The sequence below is a fragment of the Manis pentadactyla genome, chromosome 4, assembly GCF_030020395.1.
Source record: "Manis pentadactyla isolate mManPen7 chromosome 4, mManPen7.hap1, whole genome shotgun sequence".
Lineage (NCBI taxonomy): Eukaryota > Metazoa > Chordata > Mammalia > Pholidota > Manidae > Manis > Manis pentadactyla.
Window position 1 is genome coordinate 138918022 of NC_080022.1, and position 20116 is coordinate 138938137.

The following is a 20116-nucleotide window of genomic DNA, read 5'->3' on the forward strand; positions in this document are numbered from 1 at the left end:
GTCCCAGGAATCCCCTGTGCTCCACCTGTTCATCCCTCTTTCCTTTCCCAACCCTTCACCTGCCATCTGCCTTAACTCCTGGCCACACTGATCTTTTTGCTGTCTCCATAGTTTTGATTTTTCCAGAAAGTCATATGGTTGGAATCATACAGTATATAATTTTTGTAGCTTCTAATTGAGTTTAAAATTTTTTTATTACTTTCAGTTGAGATATAATTGACGTACAACATTGTATAAGTTTAAGGTATACGACATGTTGATTTGATACATTTGAACTGCAATATGATTGCCCTCGTAGCATTAGCTAACACCTCTGTCTTGTCACGTAATTGTATTTCTTGTAGTGGTGAGGACAATTAAGATTTGTCTTTCTAGCAAGTTTAATGCATTTTTTTATTTTTGCTATAATTAATCTACAATTACATGAAGAACACTATGTTTATCAAGCTACCCTCCTTACCAAGTCCCCCCACCACACCCCACTATAGTCACTGTCCATCAGTGTAGCAAGATGCTGTAGAATCACCACCTGTTTTCTCTGTGCTGTACAGCCCTCCCCGTGCCCCCCTACAACACTATACATGCTAATCGTAATGCCCCCTTTCTTTTCCCTGCCCTTATCCCTCCCTTCCCACCCATCCTCCCCAGTCCCTTTCCCTTTTGTAACTGTTAGTCCATTTTTGGGTTCTGTGATTCTGCTGCTGTTTTGTTCCTTCAGTTTTATCTTTGTTCTTATACTCCACAGATGACTGAAATCATTTGATACTTGTCTTTCTCTGCCTGGCTTATTTCACTGAGCATAATACCCTCTAGCTCCATCCATGTTGTTGCAAATGGTAGGATTTGTCTTCTCCTTATGGGTGAATAATATTCCATTGTGTATATGTACCACATCTTTATCCATTCATCTACTGATGGACACTTAGGTTGCTTCCATTTCTTGGCTATTGTGAATAGTGCTGCAATAAATGTAGGGGTGCATTTGTCTTTTTCAAACTGGGCTGCTGCGTTCTTAGGGTAAATTCCTAGGAGTGGAATTCCTGGGTCAAATGGTATTTCTATTTTGAGCATTTTGAGGAACCTCCATACTGCTTTCCACAATGGTTGAACTAATTTACATTCCCACCAGCAGTGTAGGAGGGTTCCCCTTTCTCCACAACCTCGCCAACATTTGCCGTTGTTTGTCTTTTGGATGGTAGCCATCCTTACCAGTGTGAGGTGATATCTCATTGTGGTTTTAATTTGCATTTCTCTGATGACAAGCAATGTGGAGCATCTTTTCATGTGTGTGTTGGCCATCTGAATTTCTTCTTTAGAGAACTGTCTATTCAGCTCCTCTGCCCATTTTTTAATTGGATTATTTGCTTTTTGTTTGTTGAGGTGTGTGAGCTCTTTATATATTTTGGATGTCAACCCTTTATCAGATCTGTCATTTATGAATATATTCTCCTATACTGTAGGATACCTTTTTGTTCTATTTAAATACAATTTTGTTGTCTATAATCACTGTAATGTATATTAGATCTCCTGCACTTACTTATCTACTGTTTACAAGTATGTATCTTGACCTGGGTGATTTTAATAAACAGTGAGGTTTGACATAAATAGCCCTGAACTAGAATTTGATAAAGGGGGACTGGTAGATCTGGGACCCATGTTTCTAAATCTAATGTGGGCATTAGTCTCATTTCCCTTTTGATATGTCCATCTGTCCAGCCATCCTTTCGATATTTGTCTGGGGCCTTCTATAATCAGGCACTGAGTTAGGCACTAAGGCAAATCAACACCGTTGCTGCTCTTATGGGTCTCACAGTCCATCATAGGAGACAGACATTAATCAAGTTGCCATGCATGGACATGGATGAATTTGAACTGACATAAGGCACTCTATAGGAAAGACTCCTTGCTCTCTGAGAGTAGTTGGGAGGCTTCACAGAGGGAGGGAGGCTCCAACTGAGCTCTGAAGTTGAGGACGAACTAGCTAGGCCAAGAGGGAGAGAGACCAGCTTGTGCAAGGGCCCTGTGGTAGGAAGGAGCCTGATGCTTTCCAAGGACAGAAGTGAAGTGATGATGTTGGGAGTGAGGCACAGAATAGTGTAAGGTGAGTCTGGAGAGGAGGACAGGGCTGGATAGTATGCACCAAAAATATCCCTCTGGCTGTAGTGCAGAGGAGGGAGGGGAGTGGAGGAACCAGACCGTTAACGTGTGGGCGGAGATAAAAGCCAAGAAGGCACTGGAGCAGGAGCAGCTTGGGAGGTGAGAGGAAATCCAAGCGTGGCATTATAAAGGAAAGGTGTGTGTGGTTTCAAGAATTAAGGAGTGGCCATCAGTGTCCATGATGCTGAGTGATTGAGTCAGATGGAGAAAATGAGAGAAGACAGTCTTATCAAGAATTTAGCTGTTTAGAGGGTGGGGGGCAGAGATACAACTCTCCCACAAAGGTCACTTCCTCATGAGGAAACTTTTTCTTAACTATGATCTGCACATGTCCCAAGGATAGGCATGAAATGGGGGTGTGGGGCGTGGGGTTGCATGTACCTAATTTAAAACTGCATAAAGAGCATCTCTGCTTGAACCAGTAGGACTTCACCTCTACCCTGTTGTCTCTGTTATCAGTCCTCAAGTAGCATTTGATTTCACCTTAGCAGCTTAAATTACCTTTTATTGGCTTTTCCCTTTGTTACCCCAGGAGAGGTAGATTTCCGTTATTTTTATTCCCTTCCTCCCTGGATGGGAGAGGATGAGAGAAAGGAGAGGGAGTGGCCAATTTCATTTAAAGAAGGGGGAGTAAAAAAGGTGTCTTTTAGAAGACCCTGTTAATATGCTCCCTTGTCTCTTAGCCTCTATCTTCACATGGGTCTCAAAAAGGTATTCACACATCTTCAAATTCCATCACTAATCAACCTGCCCTTCAAGGACATTGGTTTCCTCAAGGTCATCAATGGTCAACAAACCTGTAGACCCAAGCCAAGCTCCCATGTGAACTTGGGGCTGCATTTGGCACTCGATCATTTCCTTTGTGAAACCCTCCAGTCTGATCCAATGTCTCACTCTCCTGGTTTCTTCTGTTAATAAAAAATTTATACAGACTTCAGAAATAGAAAAAAAGGAACAGGAGAAAGAGCTAAACTAATGTTCTCTCAGTGTAATGTCAGGTGTTATCCAACATGACTTATCTACTCAAGAATCATCTGATTCTCTAGGGATGTCACGTTTGTCTTCTGATTTACCAATGATTAGGGTATTTCACAACTCTGTAAGGGGAGAGGCTAATTTATAGGAAATTCATAATGAGTAAACAATTCTTGTCCAATAGCAATGTGGATGTTTTCTGTCTGGAAGAAAAGGGAGCCCCTAAGGTTACAGTTTCTTGTTTGTAGGGCATTACCTGTCCTGTTACATTCATTTCAGTATTCCTTTGACCAACTCTATTCATCCTCAAATTCTCTTTTGAACTATTCTTAATACCTTACTGATGTCCTCGTTCATTAATGAATGCATAAAAGCTTTGACATGTGTTCATTTTATATTTGAGAGCCAAGTTAAACTTCTTTGGAAATTATCCTTTACCACTTCTAATTCTGTGCTCCACATCATCCTGCTTCACTGAGGATGCAAGAGGGTGTTAGGTGATCAAAAAGGCTCAGGCACAAAGGGCTTTTCTGAAAGGAGTCTAGGAAACTTGGTGTTTGCCTGATGCCCTGGCTTGCTGTGGATTCCTAATTCTCCTGTCAGCTAGTGCACCCCTCCCTGCCAGCAGGGTTGTTCTCTGAACTGTGCTGAACTGCCATGCCTGAATCTCATGCAACAAGACTCCTACCCTGCAGGGAGAGGGGCCTGCCCAGCCTTGTCTGCTGGACTGCTGATGTCCACAGCCGAGGAGGTCTTGCTTCCTCCTCTCCTCACCCCCCACCCCCACAGACAGAAAACAAGTGCAACGGTGGGCCTGTGATGGTCACTCAGAGCTGGCCCCTGGGCACAAACTTTCTTTGAAATGTTCTTAAAATTCACATCAATGCATTCCATGCATTCAAACCAGTTGTGACAAAGGGTCCACTATGTGTCCCTGTCAACAAGCAAAGCTAACTTCCTGAAGAATTCCATCTGTGTTTGTACTGTGATTTATCCCACATTTAAGACAAACTATGACGTACTGTAATCCTGTTGGATTCTTTATTTATGTATAATGATCTCATTTTACCCTCACAACCTCCTATGGGGGTGGGTAATATTGTCCCATTTTATGGATGAAGGAACTGAGAAGGGTTAAGTAGCTTGCCCAAGGTCATACATAGTGTAAAAGGGGTAGAGCCAGCCAGCTTGAAACTCAGGTGTGTCTGATGCTGGTCATGCTCTCCCATGGTTGATAATTATTTGTTTCTCCGTGGTTAGATCTGGTAAGGGCCTTGGAGAACCTAGGATCCCACTTACACCCTCCTCAGATGGGAAGACAGCCCAGAAAGGGGCCAGAACTAGGCCAAGGTAACACAGGGAGGAAGGTACAAAATCAGGACTCAAAGCCAAAACTGACCAGTGGTACCCTCTAGAAGCCTAGAACCCCATCTCCCAGCCAGGCTTTTAGAAATGTCTGCAAGAAACCATGTTCAGAGTTCTACAGCGAATCCAGCCCTCGGGAGTCAGGGAATTGGGGTTCAAGCTCTGGCCTTCGGGTAGCTCATTACCCTTGGAGTCTTAATTTTTGTGTACATAAAATGGGGCAATTATTGGGAGACTTGAAAGACACAACTGTTGGCAAGGCAAGTACAGTGTAAACCCATGGACTGCCCAGGGGTGATAGGCCAAGGCTCATCCTGGGCTCTCGAATCAGATGGCCTAGGCTTAGATCCAGGATTCATCTCGTAAGTAGCTTGTCACCTTGGGTGCATTTATATGCCTCAGTTTCCTCATATGTGAAATGGGAATAATAATGGTGTGAACTTTATAGGGCTGTTGTAAGGATTCTAGCACTTTGAACGTCGCTGGCACGTGATGATAGCTCAGTAAAGTTAGCTTTTATTACAGGTTTGCTGCTCAAGGCATAGCAATTTTCTAAGCCCAGATTGCACCCGTCCTCCAGGCCCCGCCCACATCCCCACTGGGTTCCACCTCCCCACCCTGTCCCGCTCCAGCCGTCCCGGGTTCCTCCAGCCACCAGGGAGCGGCAGCGCCGCAGGCGGCCTTCCAGCCGAAGCAGGCGGCGCTCTAGGCAACGGCGGTGGCTGCTCTGTGGCCAGTGGTGGTGGCGCTCTAGTCCGCGGGTGTGCGGAGCGGGCGCTCAGTGGTGCGGCCGGCGGGAGGCGATGGCGGCCGTACGGGGCCTGCGAGTGTCGGTGAAAGCGGAGGCCCCAGCGGGGCCGGCGCTGGGGCTCCCGTCGCCTGAGGCAGAGTCCGGTTTGGAGCGTGGCGAGCCGGAGCCCATGGAGGTGGAGGAGGGCGAGCTGGAGGTCGTGCCGGTGCGGCGCTCGCTGAAGGAACTGATACCGGTAGGGCGGGGGGCGGGGGGCGAGGAGGTCGCCGGGAGTGTCCCGCGCCCGAGCGCGCCGGAAGGGGAGGCTGCCGGTGTTCGACTGGGGAAGTCAGACGAAGGGGAGGGAGGGGGGCGAGCGCCCTGGGGGCGGGAGCGCCAGGCTGCGGGAGAGACGCGGAGCGAGAGAAAGGACGCCTGGGGCCCGGAAATGGGTGTTGGGGGGGCTGGAGGAGGTGGGGGAGAGCTGGGGTGTAGTTGGGGACACCCCCTTCGGTGCCCCTGCGAGTCATTCTCTGCAAGGGGGTGAGTGAGGAGGGGCTGGGATTGTCTGGGGTCCTGAGTACAGAGGGAGCCCCTGGCGGGACCATACCCAGCAGCAGCCCAGAAGGCACAGTCTCCCTGTGCGTCCGGCTCCGGTGAAGCTGGTGCCTTGTTAAACATAGCACTCAAGGTTTCACCTGGGAGGGGTGGACTTGTCAGCAGCAGAAACTGTGTTTCTGTTGTGACTTGAGGGTCATTTTGTCCCCATGCAGTTCCACTGCTGTGTAACATGTACACTGTAGCTCCAGCATCTGCTGCTTAATGAAACCAAACTATCAGCCAACCGGCAGTGGCCCGTCTTTTATCACACTGGGGATGGAGAGAGGTGTTCTGTTTGAAGTGTGGTGGTTCCCTGTCCGGTTCTTAGGGCAGGTCTCGGGCCTGCATGGTTCCTCTCATGTACTGAATTTCTCACCTCACGTGAACTGCTTTTTCCCACATGTCAGCAAGTCTTGCTTTTAAACTGTAATGAAGGTGAAGGTAGGTGAAATTAAGGTGAAAGTAGGATCACTAAAGATAGCATTTGGTAATGACTGGTAACAATTAACATAGTGGCATTGAGCCATTTACTACCTTCTGTCATTTAAACATCACTGTAATTGTGAAGTAGATACTACCCTCCCTTTATTCATTCAGTTCAGCATGAATTTCTTGCATCCTCCGCTATGTGCCAGGTACACTCCTAGGTGCTTGATGAAGCTCAAACTCCCTCCTGGAGTTTGTTTCAGTTGGGGGCACAAGCAAAGAAATAATTTCCTATAGGCATAAGTGTTGAAGAAAATAAAACATGTTAGTGGGATAGAGAGTGCAGAAGGCAGGGAGGGTTTGCAGAGTGGGAAGCAGAATGGGATAGGGTGGTCAAGGAAGTCCTGTGAGATCGTGACATTTAAGCTGAACCCTAAGGAACAAAAAGGAGCCAATCGTGCAGATTTGGGAAAGAGTGTCCCCATCACGGCAACAGTAAGTACAAAGGCTCGGAGATGGGAACAAGATTGTTTTGTTGGAGAAGCAGTCCTGTAGCTCAAGTAGGAGAGCAGTGAAAGAGGTCAGGAAGGCAGGCCAGATACCACAGAGGCATCCTAGGTCCAGAGAGGCCAAAGAAATTGTCCAGCGTCATGTAATCAGCAAACCTCAGAACTGTGACTTGAGTCCTCAGCTTCCAAATCCCATCCTTTTTTCATTTCACTGAGCTGTGCTTTCCCCAGGACATCTAGGTGAGCTTGGACTGGTGCATTTTGGTGATGACTTATGCTCTAGCTGGTGGCCTGGCCTGATGAATTTGTCCAGTCTGGGTTGGAGTGATAAGTGACTATACCTCATCTTAAACAGTTTTCACAAAAGTTTTTAGGTCTTCCTTTACGTGGATACCTTCAATAGATGAACTTACTTAAGGTTTTGGATTGGCCCTGATCTAGAAAAGACTTCTCATTAGAGTGGCTAATTGCTATTACGGAGCTACTGAGACAGGCTTCTTTATCATTAGGGGTTGTCAGGTGGGGGAAGGATTGCTGAAAAGAATGACTGTCCAGCGGCATCAGTTGTTGGACTATCTTTTATCATGAGGTCTTCCTCAGTTGTCAGCATGTCTCACCCTTCCCCCTCATGCTAGGACACAAGCAGAAGATACGAAAACAAGGCTGGCAGCTTCATCACTGGAATCGATGTCACCTCCAAGGTAAGACAGACCATGATTTATTTATACATTTTGCTAAGTGGGTGAACTTAATGAAATTTGTCTCCAGGACTTGTAGAACACCAGTTATTCTTTACCTCCTTTTCTCTTTTGTTGCTGGATTAAAACATTTTCTATAAAATTAAATTTTGTATTACACAGCAATGCTTTCATGCATCCTGAAAACATCGAGTAGAATTAGTGTGTTCTGATATCCATGGAAAGATGAAATCACTGTATACCTAGATACCCGTGCTTAACCGTTTGCAAGAAGTTCTGCACTGGGAATGTTTTGTACTGCTATGTCCACTCTTTAAAATGTGTATACTGTTTCTGCTCTCAACAGAACAAAATGTGAAAAGCGCCTGGCACATAGTAAGCCTTTAGTAAATGTCTTTATTCCTCACTGGTTGCAGGCTTAGGAAAATAGGATTTGCTGATGTTGTGGCTGTCTAAACTTTGAAGGCCAAGTCATCTGAATTATTCTCGGTACCTAGGAGTATTGCCTTTTATCTAGGTATTTATTACTACATTATCTGCTTCATTTTAACTCCTCAGAGTCAAACCTATTATTTTCCTTATTATAAACAGTCAGTAAATATTTGCTGCTCTAATTGGTGATATCCAACCCTGGACATTCTGATTTTAATGTGTGCAGTTAAGTTTGGAACAGAATTTTGAATTACAATTCTGAATAATAGTACTCTGTTGCTATACTGGTTGTATGAAACCAATAAATAAATAAATATGTCATGCTTACCTTTTTACATTTAATTTGGGTCTCCATCTATCTCAGATTACTTAAAGGCCAACAGAAAGAACCAATCACCTTAAAGACAGATAAGAAAAGAGAACAAAATGAAGATGTCCTCTTGTAAATGACTGAGTAAACTCTAGTGTTCTTAATCCTATAGTTTCCATTATATGAAACAAATATATGGGAGAAAGGGTGGTAGCCCCAGAATTGTTACATAAGTTGTTACCAAAGGCAGGTAGATAAGTTGTTTGCACTGGGAAGACGTCAGTGAAAAAAATTAGCCTAACTATTGGGAAATAACAGAAGCCTTTGCTGCTTTACCAATCCCTACAAGCTTTCTTAGTCAGACCCTCAATTAGTGTGACAAAGTCAATATACAATTAGTGGGTGGTTCCTGAGAGCGTTCAAGAACCCACAGTCGGACCTGGATTTATTTTAGCTCTTGGGAAAAAAACACAGGAAGCTGATTATTTTGTTTTTCAGTGAAGCATCAATGCCTCTTGTCACTTAAAGATGAAAATTGGCAATTCCATGCACCCAAACCTAGAATAGAGGAGAGCGTTTCTTTGCTTCAGTGTTATTTTTACACGGGGAAAACGCTTTAGGGAGTGGACCGCTCAGGCAGGCATAACGTTATAGGTGTGATTACCATGTGCACAGACGCTGTGAAATGCGGATGGTGGTGGGGCTTCTAGAAATAACACTGAGATCAGAAGATTATCCCCGTTATAGCTAAAGTGTCTCCAGCACATATTTTAGCTTTGGTATGCTTCGGTTCTGTATATCAAGTGGGATGTTAGGATTGTTTAGTTTAAGTAAATAAAACATTATATGTTATTATTACCCATCAAATTGACAGATATTCATTGAATTCCTGCTGTGCCCCAGCTACAGTGATAAGCATTGAATCATCATGGAATTATTACAGATAATGGCAGAGTTAGTGTGTGCCCTCCCAGTCATCGACTCAATATCCTCTTCTCTGCAAAAATCAGGGAAGGCGCAGTGCTGCTTATTTCTCTCTATTTTAGGGTTGTCACTGATGTATCGTGTTGTGTGGTAATTTAACTTTCCTCCTCCGTGGTTCACTTCTTTGGCTTTTTCTGGACCTCCTAGGAAGCAATTGAAAAGAAGGAACAGCGAGCCAAGCGTTTCCATTTTCGATCAGAAGTAAATCTTGCCCAAAGAAATGTAGCCTTGGACCGAGACATGATGAAGAAAGGTACGGCATGCTTTGGGGGAGTTTTTCCATGTTACCCCAGGGAATAACTTTGCTCTGCCACAGCCTTGTGCATTTGGCCTTGCCTTGCAGGTTCAGTCCTTATCCACACAGTCCTAGAGGAAGAGACTTGTGAGGCTCATTTCTTAGATGACCTGTTTGAAGTTGAGCTGCTGTTAGCTATGTCTCAGATGTTAGAGCTGGAAGAAAAAAAAAGAGAGAGAGAGATTGCCTTGTCTGAAAAGGCCCAGAGAAAGTCACCCAGTTAGTGGCAGAGCTGGGATTAAAACCCATGCTTCTGCAGATGCTTACTCATTTTCTGCTTTTATCAGAGAAGTGTTAACTTCTCTTTCCTTTGAATGTAGTGGAAATGTATCACAGTAAGACTTTTTTTTAGGGGAGTCAGAGCAATATTGGGATTGGCGTGGAAAAACCATTAATACTTAAATGTTAATACATTATTCTAGTTTTATTTTATTTTTGTGTTTTGTTAGGTATTTTGCTTCCAAGAACTTATTCTGAGTTACCATACATAGTAATCTGTCCCAGTCTTCTGAAGCAATTTATAAATAAACGGGAGAATCACTACTTTTTTAGTGAGTTCAGAGCCATACTCGTTACTTCTAATATAAATCCATGAATGCAAAAGTCTCCCTCTGTTGTATTTGCAAATTTGGATATTTGTGACAGGCTTATTTGGCAGTCCCTTGAATGCATGTTAAAGGTCTCTGCTTTGCTGTGTGAGTTTCTCTAGGCTTGCTTGGTTGATAAAAACATGTTGGATGAATGAGAGAATAGCTACTGTTTGTTGGGAACTGGCTCTCTTACCAAGCACTGTGTTAATCTGCACATTTCATATTTGTTATTTCTCACAATCACCCTATGAGGAATATGTTTTCATCCCAATTTTACCAAGAAGGAAAGGCTCAAAGAAGTTTGATAAATGCCCAGGGTTATACAGCTAGTAAAAGTGGACTCAGGATTTGAATCTAGATTTATCTGACTTTTGAAGCCTTCTTCTTAACTGCTTTGCTCTGATGCCTTACAATGTGTGACGTGATACCATAGACCCAAAACTCCTGAGTTCATCCCAGTGAACAGAGTAACTTGGATGCAGAGTTCAACTCTGGGTGCTGCTTTACTCTTTGCTGCATCATGAGTTCAAATTAGAAAAGTGACCTTGGCTTCCCATGCAGGCTGGGTTTCTAGGCATCTGCTTGAGTGGATTTCTGTTTCAGGAAAAGTCCTGTGAACACCAAGGACAGCCATGTAGCTTCGCATTCGTGCGCCTATACAGTGTGGGCTAGGTAGGCCTCTGAGGCCTCTCTTACAGCTCCACCTTGAGAGTACTGTAGTGTCACCACACCTGTTAACTTCTAGTCCTGTGAGCATTTCTTGTGAAATCTTGCCTCTGATCTTGTTCCTGCCTTTCCCTTTGCTGATTTGCCCTCCTTTGTTCCATACTTAGTCTAGTTCAGGTGTTACTTCCTCCATTACCCTTCCCTCTTCACCTGCTCAGATTTCTCTCCCACCTCTGTTGGAGCTCTTTAGGGTGCTAAACCCTCCTGGAATAAGTCTCAGTTCCTTTTTGAATGGGGCCAGTTATTGAACCTTTTTAGGTGTCAGTCTCCTTGTCGGTAAAGTGGGAATATGATAACCTACCTGAATAGGGTTGCTTTTAGGGTTAAATTTTAATTAAAAAAATTGTTTTTTGGCAAAGCAATCCTTATCTCATGGTTCTAAAAATATTCCTAAAAAGCAATAGATCTGCCTGAGATGTCAGCTGGTGCAAGGTGCTGATTCTACTTATCTCTCATCCAGGAGACAGCGTGGTATGTCTCTGAGTGCCGGCAGGGATGTTAGGGACACAGGCTTCAGTAGGACCAGTCTTCAGATCCCAGCCTTGCTACTGACCTCAGCTCTGGGACCTTGGGCAGGTTTCTCAACCTCCCACCACCTTATTTCCTTATCAGTAAAACAGAAATGATAAATAATTTCCCCTCATAGTGTTGTTGAAAGTATAAGTTAACCACATAGCAGAGTGACTGGCACATAGTAAACATTTATCAAATGATATCTTTTTCCCAAACTCTGGAGAACCCTGCTGCCTATACCAGATCAATTTAATTTAGAATGGGGGAGGTTTGGACAGGTCCTGGATATAGTTATTATTTTTATATCTCCCTAGGAGTTGTTATGTACGGTTAGAGCCACTGGTGTCAGGGTGAAGAGCATGGATTCTGAAGCCTGACATCCTGTATTCAAATCCTGGCCTGTCACCTTCTAGGGCAAGTTATTTAGCCTCCAGTAAAACCTGTGTTTCCTAATCTGTAAAGATAACAGTAGTTCTTAGAGGGTTGCTGGGAGGCTTTAACAAAATGTTACAGTTCTTAGAGAGATGTCTGGCACTCAGTAAGTGCCCAATAAATGTTAGTCATCTCATCGTCTGGTGTTCTTCATCTTCCAAGCAGTCATCTAAGTGGCCCAGCCTCTTGGGAGAATGGGGACATTGGAACAAGCATCTTGACCCCAGGTGTCAAGTTATTTCTTACTATTATTAATATAAGCAATAACAAAAGGTACCATTTTATAAATGCTTACTGTGTGCCAGTCACTCTGCTGTATGGTTAACTTCTGCTTTCAACAACACTGAGGGGAAATTATTTATCATTTCTGTTTTACTGATGAGGAAATACGGTAGTGAGAGGTTGAGAAACCTGCCCAAGGGTCAGTAGCAAGGCTGGGATTCGAAGACTGGTCCTACTGAAGCCTGTGTCTCTAACGTCCCTGCCAGCACTCAGGGCCAGGGTGTGGGGCACACACTGCAGTAGACCATTCTGCATCAAGAGGGACTTCATACTCTTGAGGGACTCAGTGTGAACAGCTTTAGCCTTATCCCCAAGATCAAAGCTCTTAGGGTTGGGAGGGACCTTAGAGGTTATCTAGACTAACCTCCTGCCCAGTGCTGCAGGCCTTTTGGCAAAGTTCCCAATGGTCTTTAGGCCTGTGCCTGAACATTTCCCAGTGATAGTACAAGAACTGTTCATGAGGCAGTCAGTCTTGTTTTGGGGATTTCCTCATGTGGAGCAGAAACTGTTGTCTAGTAATTTCTGTCAGTTAGTTACTGTGTGACTCTTAGAACAAAATAAAGCCCTTTCCTTATTCACATAGTAATAACCCTTTAGGTGAGGAAATGAGAAGCCTGTTACCTTCTTTTTTTTTATGTGACCTGACTTCCTGGTCTCCCTCCTCTAGATTCTTTCCAGTTTCTAGATGTCCATTAGGTGAAGCATAGATTTCAGATATGGTTGGATTTGTGGAGAGTATGGTAGGATTATTATCAGAGCCTCTATCCTGGTCATTTCATAGTGTTGTATTCATCTTCTAGTCAACAAAGTACCTAAGTCTTTCTTCCAGGAAATGCACCCATCGAAACAGTCTTTCTCATCTTGTACTTGAGGCACTTTTAAGAAATTACGTTTTAATTTATCCCTATTAAATTACATCACATTGATTTCCAAGTCTCCGTTTCAGCCTGTTGAGTTAATTTTCATCTTTATGTTTCAGCTTGTAGCTGGGTGCCTCGCTTCGGTGTGCATGGCTTCTGTGTCTTCGTCCAATTGTTGCTAAATGTTGAACAGGATAGTCCTGTATCATGCCATGAAACTGATCTATGAATTCTAAGTCTTATTCTGTTACCAGGCCCACATTTCCTTGCATTGTCATGTAGAGCTAGATTACATGCCTTAATGAGCTTGAGGTAGAACACTACCTATGGTATTTGAATTTCTTGGCCTGGTAGTCCTGTCAAAAAAAAAAAAGAAAAGAGGTCAGTGTGGCTTGCTTCAAAGCAAACTCATCATTTTTTATGGTTTCTTAAGGGTCATTGATTTTGTCTGATAAGCAATTTTTTTTTTAAGTTTCTGAGAATGACACTAATCTTTTCAAACTGTGGTTTGGGAATTTCTCTTTTCCTCTTTTATGAAAATCAGTACAGGATTAGTCCTTCTCAAGACTTTAAGGTAGTTCACTCTTCTGCCACTTTTTAGAGATTACCTGCCTAATTTAGAGATTGCTGCATAATTCTGAAATCACATCTGAGTGTTTTGAGTCAATATGTTGGGATGTAATTCTCTAGGAGATTTAAATCTGTTAAAACTAAATCTTATGCTGTCCTCCTCTATCTTGGTTTTAGTCCTTACTTTTAATAGCTATTCCACTGCCAGTAAATACAGTAGCAAAATACACCAACAGTTCTGCTCTTTTTCTTGCATCATCTTCCCGAAGCAGTATTGCTTGTGCAAAAATTTAAAAAAAAAGCCAACAGTCTTTTTGATAAGGCTGTTTACTCTAGACTGTAACCTTTTCTTCATTGGATGTCATACAAATAACTCATGTTCACTAAAGAAAATGGGGAAAGTAGAATAAGAAGTTGCCCACAGTCCACCATTCAAACCCATTGTCAGTGTTTTGTGTATTTCCTTCTCATCTTTGCTGGGTGTGGACTTTATTTTTGTTACTCTCTTTGTAGTCATACTGCTGTTTTCCTTTTTACTTGCCAGTCTATGATCAGCATTTTTCATGTCATTAAATAGCCTTGATGTTAGTCTTGCAGATTCTTACATGGCTCACATCCATTCTCTTACATCTGTCAGTAGTAATTTACCCTTTATCTGTCTCCCGTGTTTTGTTCTGTGGTTAGTTGTGCTTACCTAAGCTTTGCTGCCTTCTCTTTCCTTGGGGATCACCTCTCATACTCCCAAGTTACTGTATTTAGCATCTTCCAAATCTTTGCATCTTTGAAATCTGAGGCCTTGGAATTGGCTGCTTTTCCTGTGGATTTTCAGAAATCTGCTTTCCTAAAGACTTGAGATTTGTGTCCTACTATTATCATTCATTGTCTTCTTCCCCGTTAGAAAACCCACATGATACCCCCTCCACCTTTTGTGGTCAGCGCTCAGTAAATGCCCAGTCCTGGTTCCCCAGGGTGTCTTTCGCTGCCACCTCAGCAGTTAGCCCTTACTCAGCCGTTGGCCGCCTTTGTCATGTTTGTGTGTTTTAAGCAGTGCCATTGTCAGCAAGGTGAGGAGTGCAACGCATTCTCCTTTGGCAACCTTCCATCAAATCTGGAGCCTCACACAGTTTATCTCTAGTGGATCCTGCCACTATCAGTCAGTTTGGTTATTTTCTGAAAAGCACCTTTCCTATCCTCCAGCTGATTGAGATGAGTGTATCTCTACAGTGATACAGCTCTTGCACTTCTTTTTAATGACTTTACTTTTTTTGAACAACATTGTCCATTTTGTTATATATGCTGTTCTCTCTACATTAAAACAGACATTTTGTTCCTTACATTCTTTTCCCTTTTGTTTTTAAGCTAGTTCTCTCACCTGTAGTGCTTTCTTTTTTTTAATGTTGGAATGCCTTGTTATACTAACCCCCTGATACTTTTGATAATTTATTTTTGTCATTTCTTTTGGTTTTTATTTTCTCTACTTATCTCATTTATGATTAAATCCTTGTTATCAGATCAACAAATCTACAAGATGCTTTCTCCCTGATCCTCAGTCTGTTGCCTCTGCCATCACCAGGAGCTCTCCCTGTTGTTGGTTGCCTTCTTCACAACCATCTCTTTACTTCCCAGAAGACCTTTTTCTTCCAAAGTCACGACTTTTAGCTTGAAGAGCTAAGGAGGCTCTTCGGGTTAAACCCTTGAGTTTCCCATCCTGCATGTTGAAGTCACTCTGGATGTCCAGTGTGGACAACCACCTCACTGGGGCCCCTGGTCACAGTTGTGCTGGTGACCACTTATCAGGACTTGTGGGATTCCTCAGTCTTGATGGTGGTGTTGTCTTCATGAATCTGGCTGACAGGAAGTTATTCACCTGCTTTATTTATTTATTTTTATTTTGGTATCATTAATGTACGATTACATGAGCAACATTATTGTTACTAGACTCCCCCCATTATCAAGTCCCCACCCCATACCCCATTACAGTCACTGTCCATCAGCGTAATAAGATGCTATAGAATCACTACTTGTCTTCTCTGTGTTGTACAGCCCTCCCCTTGCCCCCCCACTACATTATGTGTGCTAATTGTAATGCCCCTTCTACCCCCTTATCTTTCCCATCCCACCCATCCTCCCCAGTCCCTTTCCCTTTGGTAACTATTAGTCCATTCTTGGGTTCTGTGAGTCTGCTGCTGTTCTGTTCCTTCAGTTTTTTTCTTTGTTCTTATGCTCCACAGATGAGTGAAATCATTTGGTACTTGTCTATCTCCGCCTGGCTTATTTCACTGAGCATAATACCCTCTAGCTCCATCCATGTTGTTGCAAATGGTAGGATTTGTTTTCTTCTTATGGCTGAATAATATTCTATTATGTATATGTGCCACATCTTCTTTATCCATTCATCTACTGATGGACACTTAGGTTGCTGCCATTTCTTGGCTATTGTAAATAGTGCTGTGATAAACATAGGGGTGCATATGTCTTTTTCAAACTAGGCTGCTGCATTCTTAGGGTAAATTCCTAGGAGTGGAATTCCTGGGTCAAATGGTATTTCTATTTTGAGTTTTTTGAGGAACTTCCATATTGCTTTCCACAAAGGTTGAACTAATTTACATTCCCACCAGCAGTGTAGGAGGGTTCCTCTTTCTCTGCATCCTCGCCAACATTTGTTGTTTGTCTTTTGGATAGTGGTCATCCTAACTGGTGTGAGGTGATATCTCATTGTGGTTTTAATTTGCATTTCTCTGATGATTAGTGATGTGGAGCATCTTTTCATTGCCTGTTGGCCATCTGAATTTCTTCTTTGGAGAAGTGTCTGTTCAGATCCTCTGCCCATTTTTTAATTGGATTATTTGCTTTTTGTTTGTTAAGGTGCGTGATCTCTATATATTTTGGATGTCAACCCCTTATCGGATATATCATTTATGAATATATTCTCCCATACTGTAGGATGCCTTTTTGTTCTATTGATGGTGTCCTTTGCTGTATAGAAGCTTTTCAGCTTGGTATAGTTCCACTTGTTCATTTTTGCTTTTGTTTCCCTTGTCCGGGGAGATATGTTCATGAAGAAGTTGCTCATGTTTATGTCCAAGAGATTTTTGCCTATGTTTTTTTTCTAAGAGTTTTATGGTTTCATGACTTACATTCAGGTCTTTGATCCATTTCGAATTTACTTTTGTGTATGGGGTTAGACAGTGATCCAGTTTCATTCTCTTACATGTAGCTGTCCAGTTTTGCCAACACCAGCTGTTGAAGAGGCTGTCATTTCCCCATTGTATATCCATGACTCCTTTATCGTATATTAATTGACCATGTATGTTTGGGTTAATATCTGGACTCTGTATTCTGTTCCACTGGTCTGTTCACCTGATTTAGTTTGGCCACCTACATAGGCTCTCATCAAACTTATCTTTAATCTTCAAGATGACAAGGCACTATTTAAGAAATAATTTATCTGAAAGTATTTGCATGCTTTTTTTTTTTTTTTTGAAGAAGGAAGGTTGTTCTTGCCCATTTTTAAGTTCTTCTGAGGGCCCCAAATGTGGTGCAAAGGACAGATTTGGGGGAAAACGAGACACCTTCAAATCTTAGCCCATCACGTTAGAGCTGTGTGACTCTGGGCAGATGCCACAGCTTCTCTGAGCACTGGGGGAGATTACAGAAGTTCCTAGTGGAGAGAGTCTGGGAGAGTGCTCAGATAACAGGGTCTTGGAGGAAAAACCAGCCTCGTCTTTCCCCTCCTGTAGTCTGGGGATGGCCTGGGCGATATATACATATAGCTTCTCCAGTGTCCATTGCATTTTAAGTTTGTTCTAAATAAAAGTAATATATGTCATATATTTAGCCTGACTTAGGATCCTGTTTGACTATAGCCTTCAGCCTTTCTTCCTTCCTGGAAGTAACAATGGTTATCAGTGTGGGGTGAATCATATAAGGCTTTTTTTCTAGGTATTTTTGTATATAAATACATACCCTTAGAAAATGAATGGTAGTGTCTATGTTTTAATTTTTTTAATGTCATTTTATGTGTTTTTCTGCATCTTGCTTTTTTCACTCAATAATGTGTCTCCCATGGTATATAATTAATTTCATTGTTTTACTTACATACTGTTCTTTAATGTGAATAAACCATGGTTCATTTAATATGGATAAACCCTAACTTAGTACTCAGATCGCTACTGGGTTGTTAGAAATAGAACTGCAGCAAACATCTTTGTGTGAGCTCATCTGTGAACCATCATAGATACTGAGGAGTAAAATTGTGGTGCTTATAGGGCATGTGCTAAATATTTGTAATATACACTCCCAATTTGCTCTTCAGAGTGGCTGTATCAGTTCACGTTCCCACTGGCAGAGGGTGTGGCTTTTCCCCCCGCACTGCCAACAATTGATACTAAAAGACATAAATAAAAAAAAAATTCTAGTCAAAGCTGAATGTCTTGTTTTAATGTACATTTTCCTGATTAGTAGTGAGATCAACTATTTTTTCATAAGCTTATTGGCCTTTTGTGTTTGCTTTTGTGTGAGATACCTGCCCATATCCTTTGCCCATTTTTATTTTAGGCTGTTATTTTCTTACTGATTTTATAGGATTTCTTTAGTTTCATACTTTGCTTTATATCCAGGAGCAATGTCTCTTCTTTTCACAATTGTCTTGACTATTGCACCTTTCTCTTTGACACATTTAAAATTTTAGAATCTGCTTTTCCAGTTCAGTGAATAATCCTGTTGAATTTGATATTGCTTTAGTTACTGCAGGTAATGTAGGGAGAAGTATCATGTATTTTACTAACACTTTATCTTCCTCAGCCTGATATGCCTATTCTGAATTAAATCATTTGTGTAATGCTGCTGTTATGTGATAAGAATTAAAATAGCTTAGCTTATTGTGTGTCTCATTTTCTTTTTTTTGTTTTGTTTTTTATTTAAATTTTACATATGTAGAACCATGCAACCTGGACTCATTTGTGTCTGGCTCCTTTCACACGACTCTGTGTCTGACAGATCCAAGCAGGTGGTCGGACCTAACTAACGTAATTTAGGGTGTGATGTCGGTCAGTTGTACTCTTTGGAACAAATCATCTCACTTGGGAACAAACTGTGGCGTATTGGGAGGCACGTAGCGTTGTTCCTGTGCAGACATCCCCAGGTTGTCCCTGAAGGGATGTGGGGCAGTTCCTCCAGTGAGTCCACGCCAACAAAGCAGTGGAGGCAGTTTCCCAGTGCTGCCTTCATCACAGCCTAGCCATGGCTGGCATTCCATGGCCGGAAATAGGTGCACATCTGTGAGCTTCCTCCCAGGCAGTGTCTGTGCCCTCACGTGGCTTAGTACATGCCAGACACTTTGTCCTGCTATACCAACAGCCTGCGGGCAGAGTGACGAAGTATGCACACCGCCGGGGCTGCCGTCTGGTTATTGAAGCTATCAGGTCTGGCCTGGGCTCCTGAGGATTTTCCTGCCTGTGAAAGACTTGCTTGATAAAATGGGAGACTGGTGGATAGGGTATAGATGTCTGCTCTCTTCACCAACTCTCGTAGGACTTCCGCGTCTTATCCTGGTGTATTTTCATGAAGATCTTTAAGGCACTCTTTAGATGCCTCCTGGATTAGGTGTCTGGAAATCTAATAGCCCTGCAGCAGCAAAGCACAGCTGTGGTGGGGCTGTTTTAATGAGATGAGTGGAAGGTACAGCCGGGATTACACTGGGACTGAAGCAGTTCCTGGTGAGGAAAGCGGTTCGGGAGCCAAGGGGTGAGCACACGGGTCAGTGCAGACATGACTAGTTAGGCAGGCTTTGTCTGGCTTCTGCCACTAATTAGCTGGTCATTTAACAAAGCCACTCAACAGCTTTGGACCTCAGATTCTGCCTTTGTTTTGAAAAGTGAAGTGGCTGTATTTCATGATCTGACGCCTTCCAGTCTAAAACAGTGTGTTTTCTAAAACTGAATGGAATATTCAGCATTGCAGGGTGTTAATTGTCTCATTCTGATTATCTGGGCGGTCTTGCCATAATGCAGTAAACTTTCACTTAGAGAGTCGGAGACATTTACATCTGGTGGAGCCTTTTACAAGTCAAGAAAACAGACTCTGAATGTGCAGATGACTTATTCGCGGACGTCCAGATGGTTATCTGAAAAAACTAACCTGTTACACCCCGAATCTCAGGTGCCCAGTTCTGAGATCTATTCAATAGTTTCTCAGAAGGATCGCCTAGAAAATTACCTCCTTTCCTAGAAATCCTGATCCCACTGGATTATAGAATCAGGACTGTACTCCATAGAGCTTTGGAAAACTTGCTAGACCAGCGGGAATGGTTTTACATTAGCTGCTGCCATCAGCTCTTTTTTTTTTTTTTTTTATGTTAAGGTGTCATTGATACACATTCGTGTTTTGTGCGGTCTGTTCTGTTCTCCAGCTGTATGCAGTCTGCGTAGCCTTCTTTCACGTTGCTCTTTTAGGATTAGTTGTATTAACTATATTTTCATATTATATGTGGTTTTGGGAGGGATTCTTTGTCTCACCTCTCACGCCGCCATCTTTAATCTCCTCATTTTCTTTTAAAGTAATTGTCATCTCCTTTAGCATATTTCTTTTCTAAATACATGTGATCTGAACTGTTATAAAGGGATACTGGTGGGGTATGTAGTAGTGGGTGGGAAAATTCTATC

The 20116-nt window shown here is 42.7% G+C and overlaps 1 protein-coding gene across 4 annotated transcripts in view; it reads left to right on the forward strand.

The window, feature by feature from the left end:
* The first annotated feature begins 5194 nt into the window (after positions 1–5194).
* Positions 5195–20116, forward strand: part of NCBP3 (nuclear cap binding subunit 3) — a 54434-nt gene continuing 39512 nt past the window's right edge. For 3 of the 4 annotated variants that reach the window (XR_008997196.1, XR_008997195.1, XR_008997194.1), the window contains exons 1-3: positions 5195–5483; positions 7398–7463; positions 9334–9439. Coding sequence is in view for 1 of the 4 variants with exons in the window: in XM_036887289.2 (XP_036743184.1) it covers positions 5301–5483; positions 7398–7463; positions 9334–9439 (355 nt within the window). In the remaining 3 variants the exon portion in view is untranslated. The remainder of the gene's footprint in view (positions 5484–7397; positions 7464–9333; positions 9440–20116) is intronic. The other variant, XM_036887289.2, reaches the window with a different exon arrangement.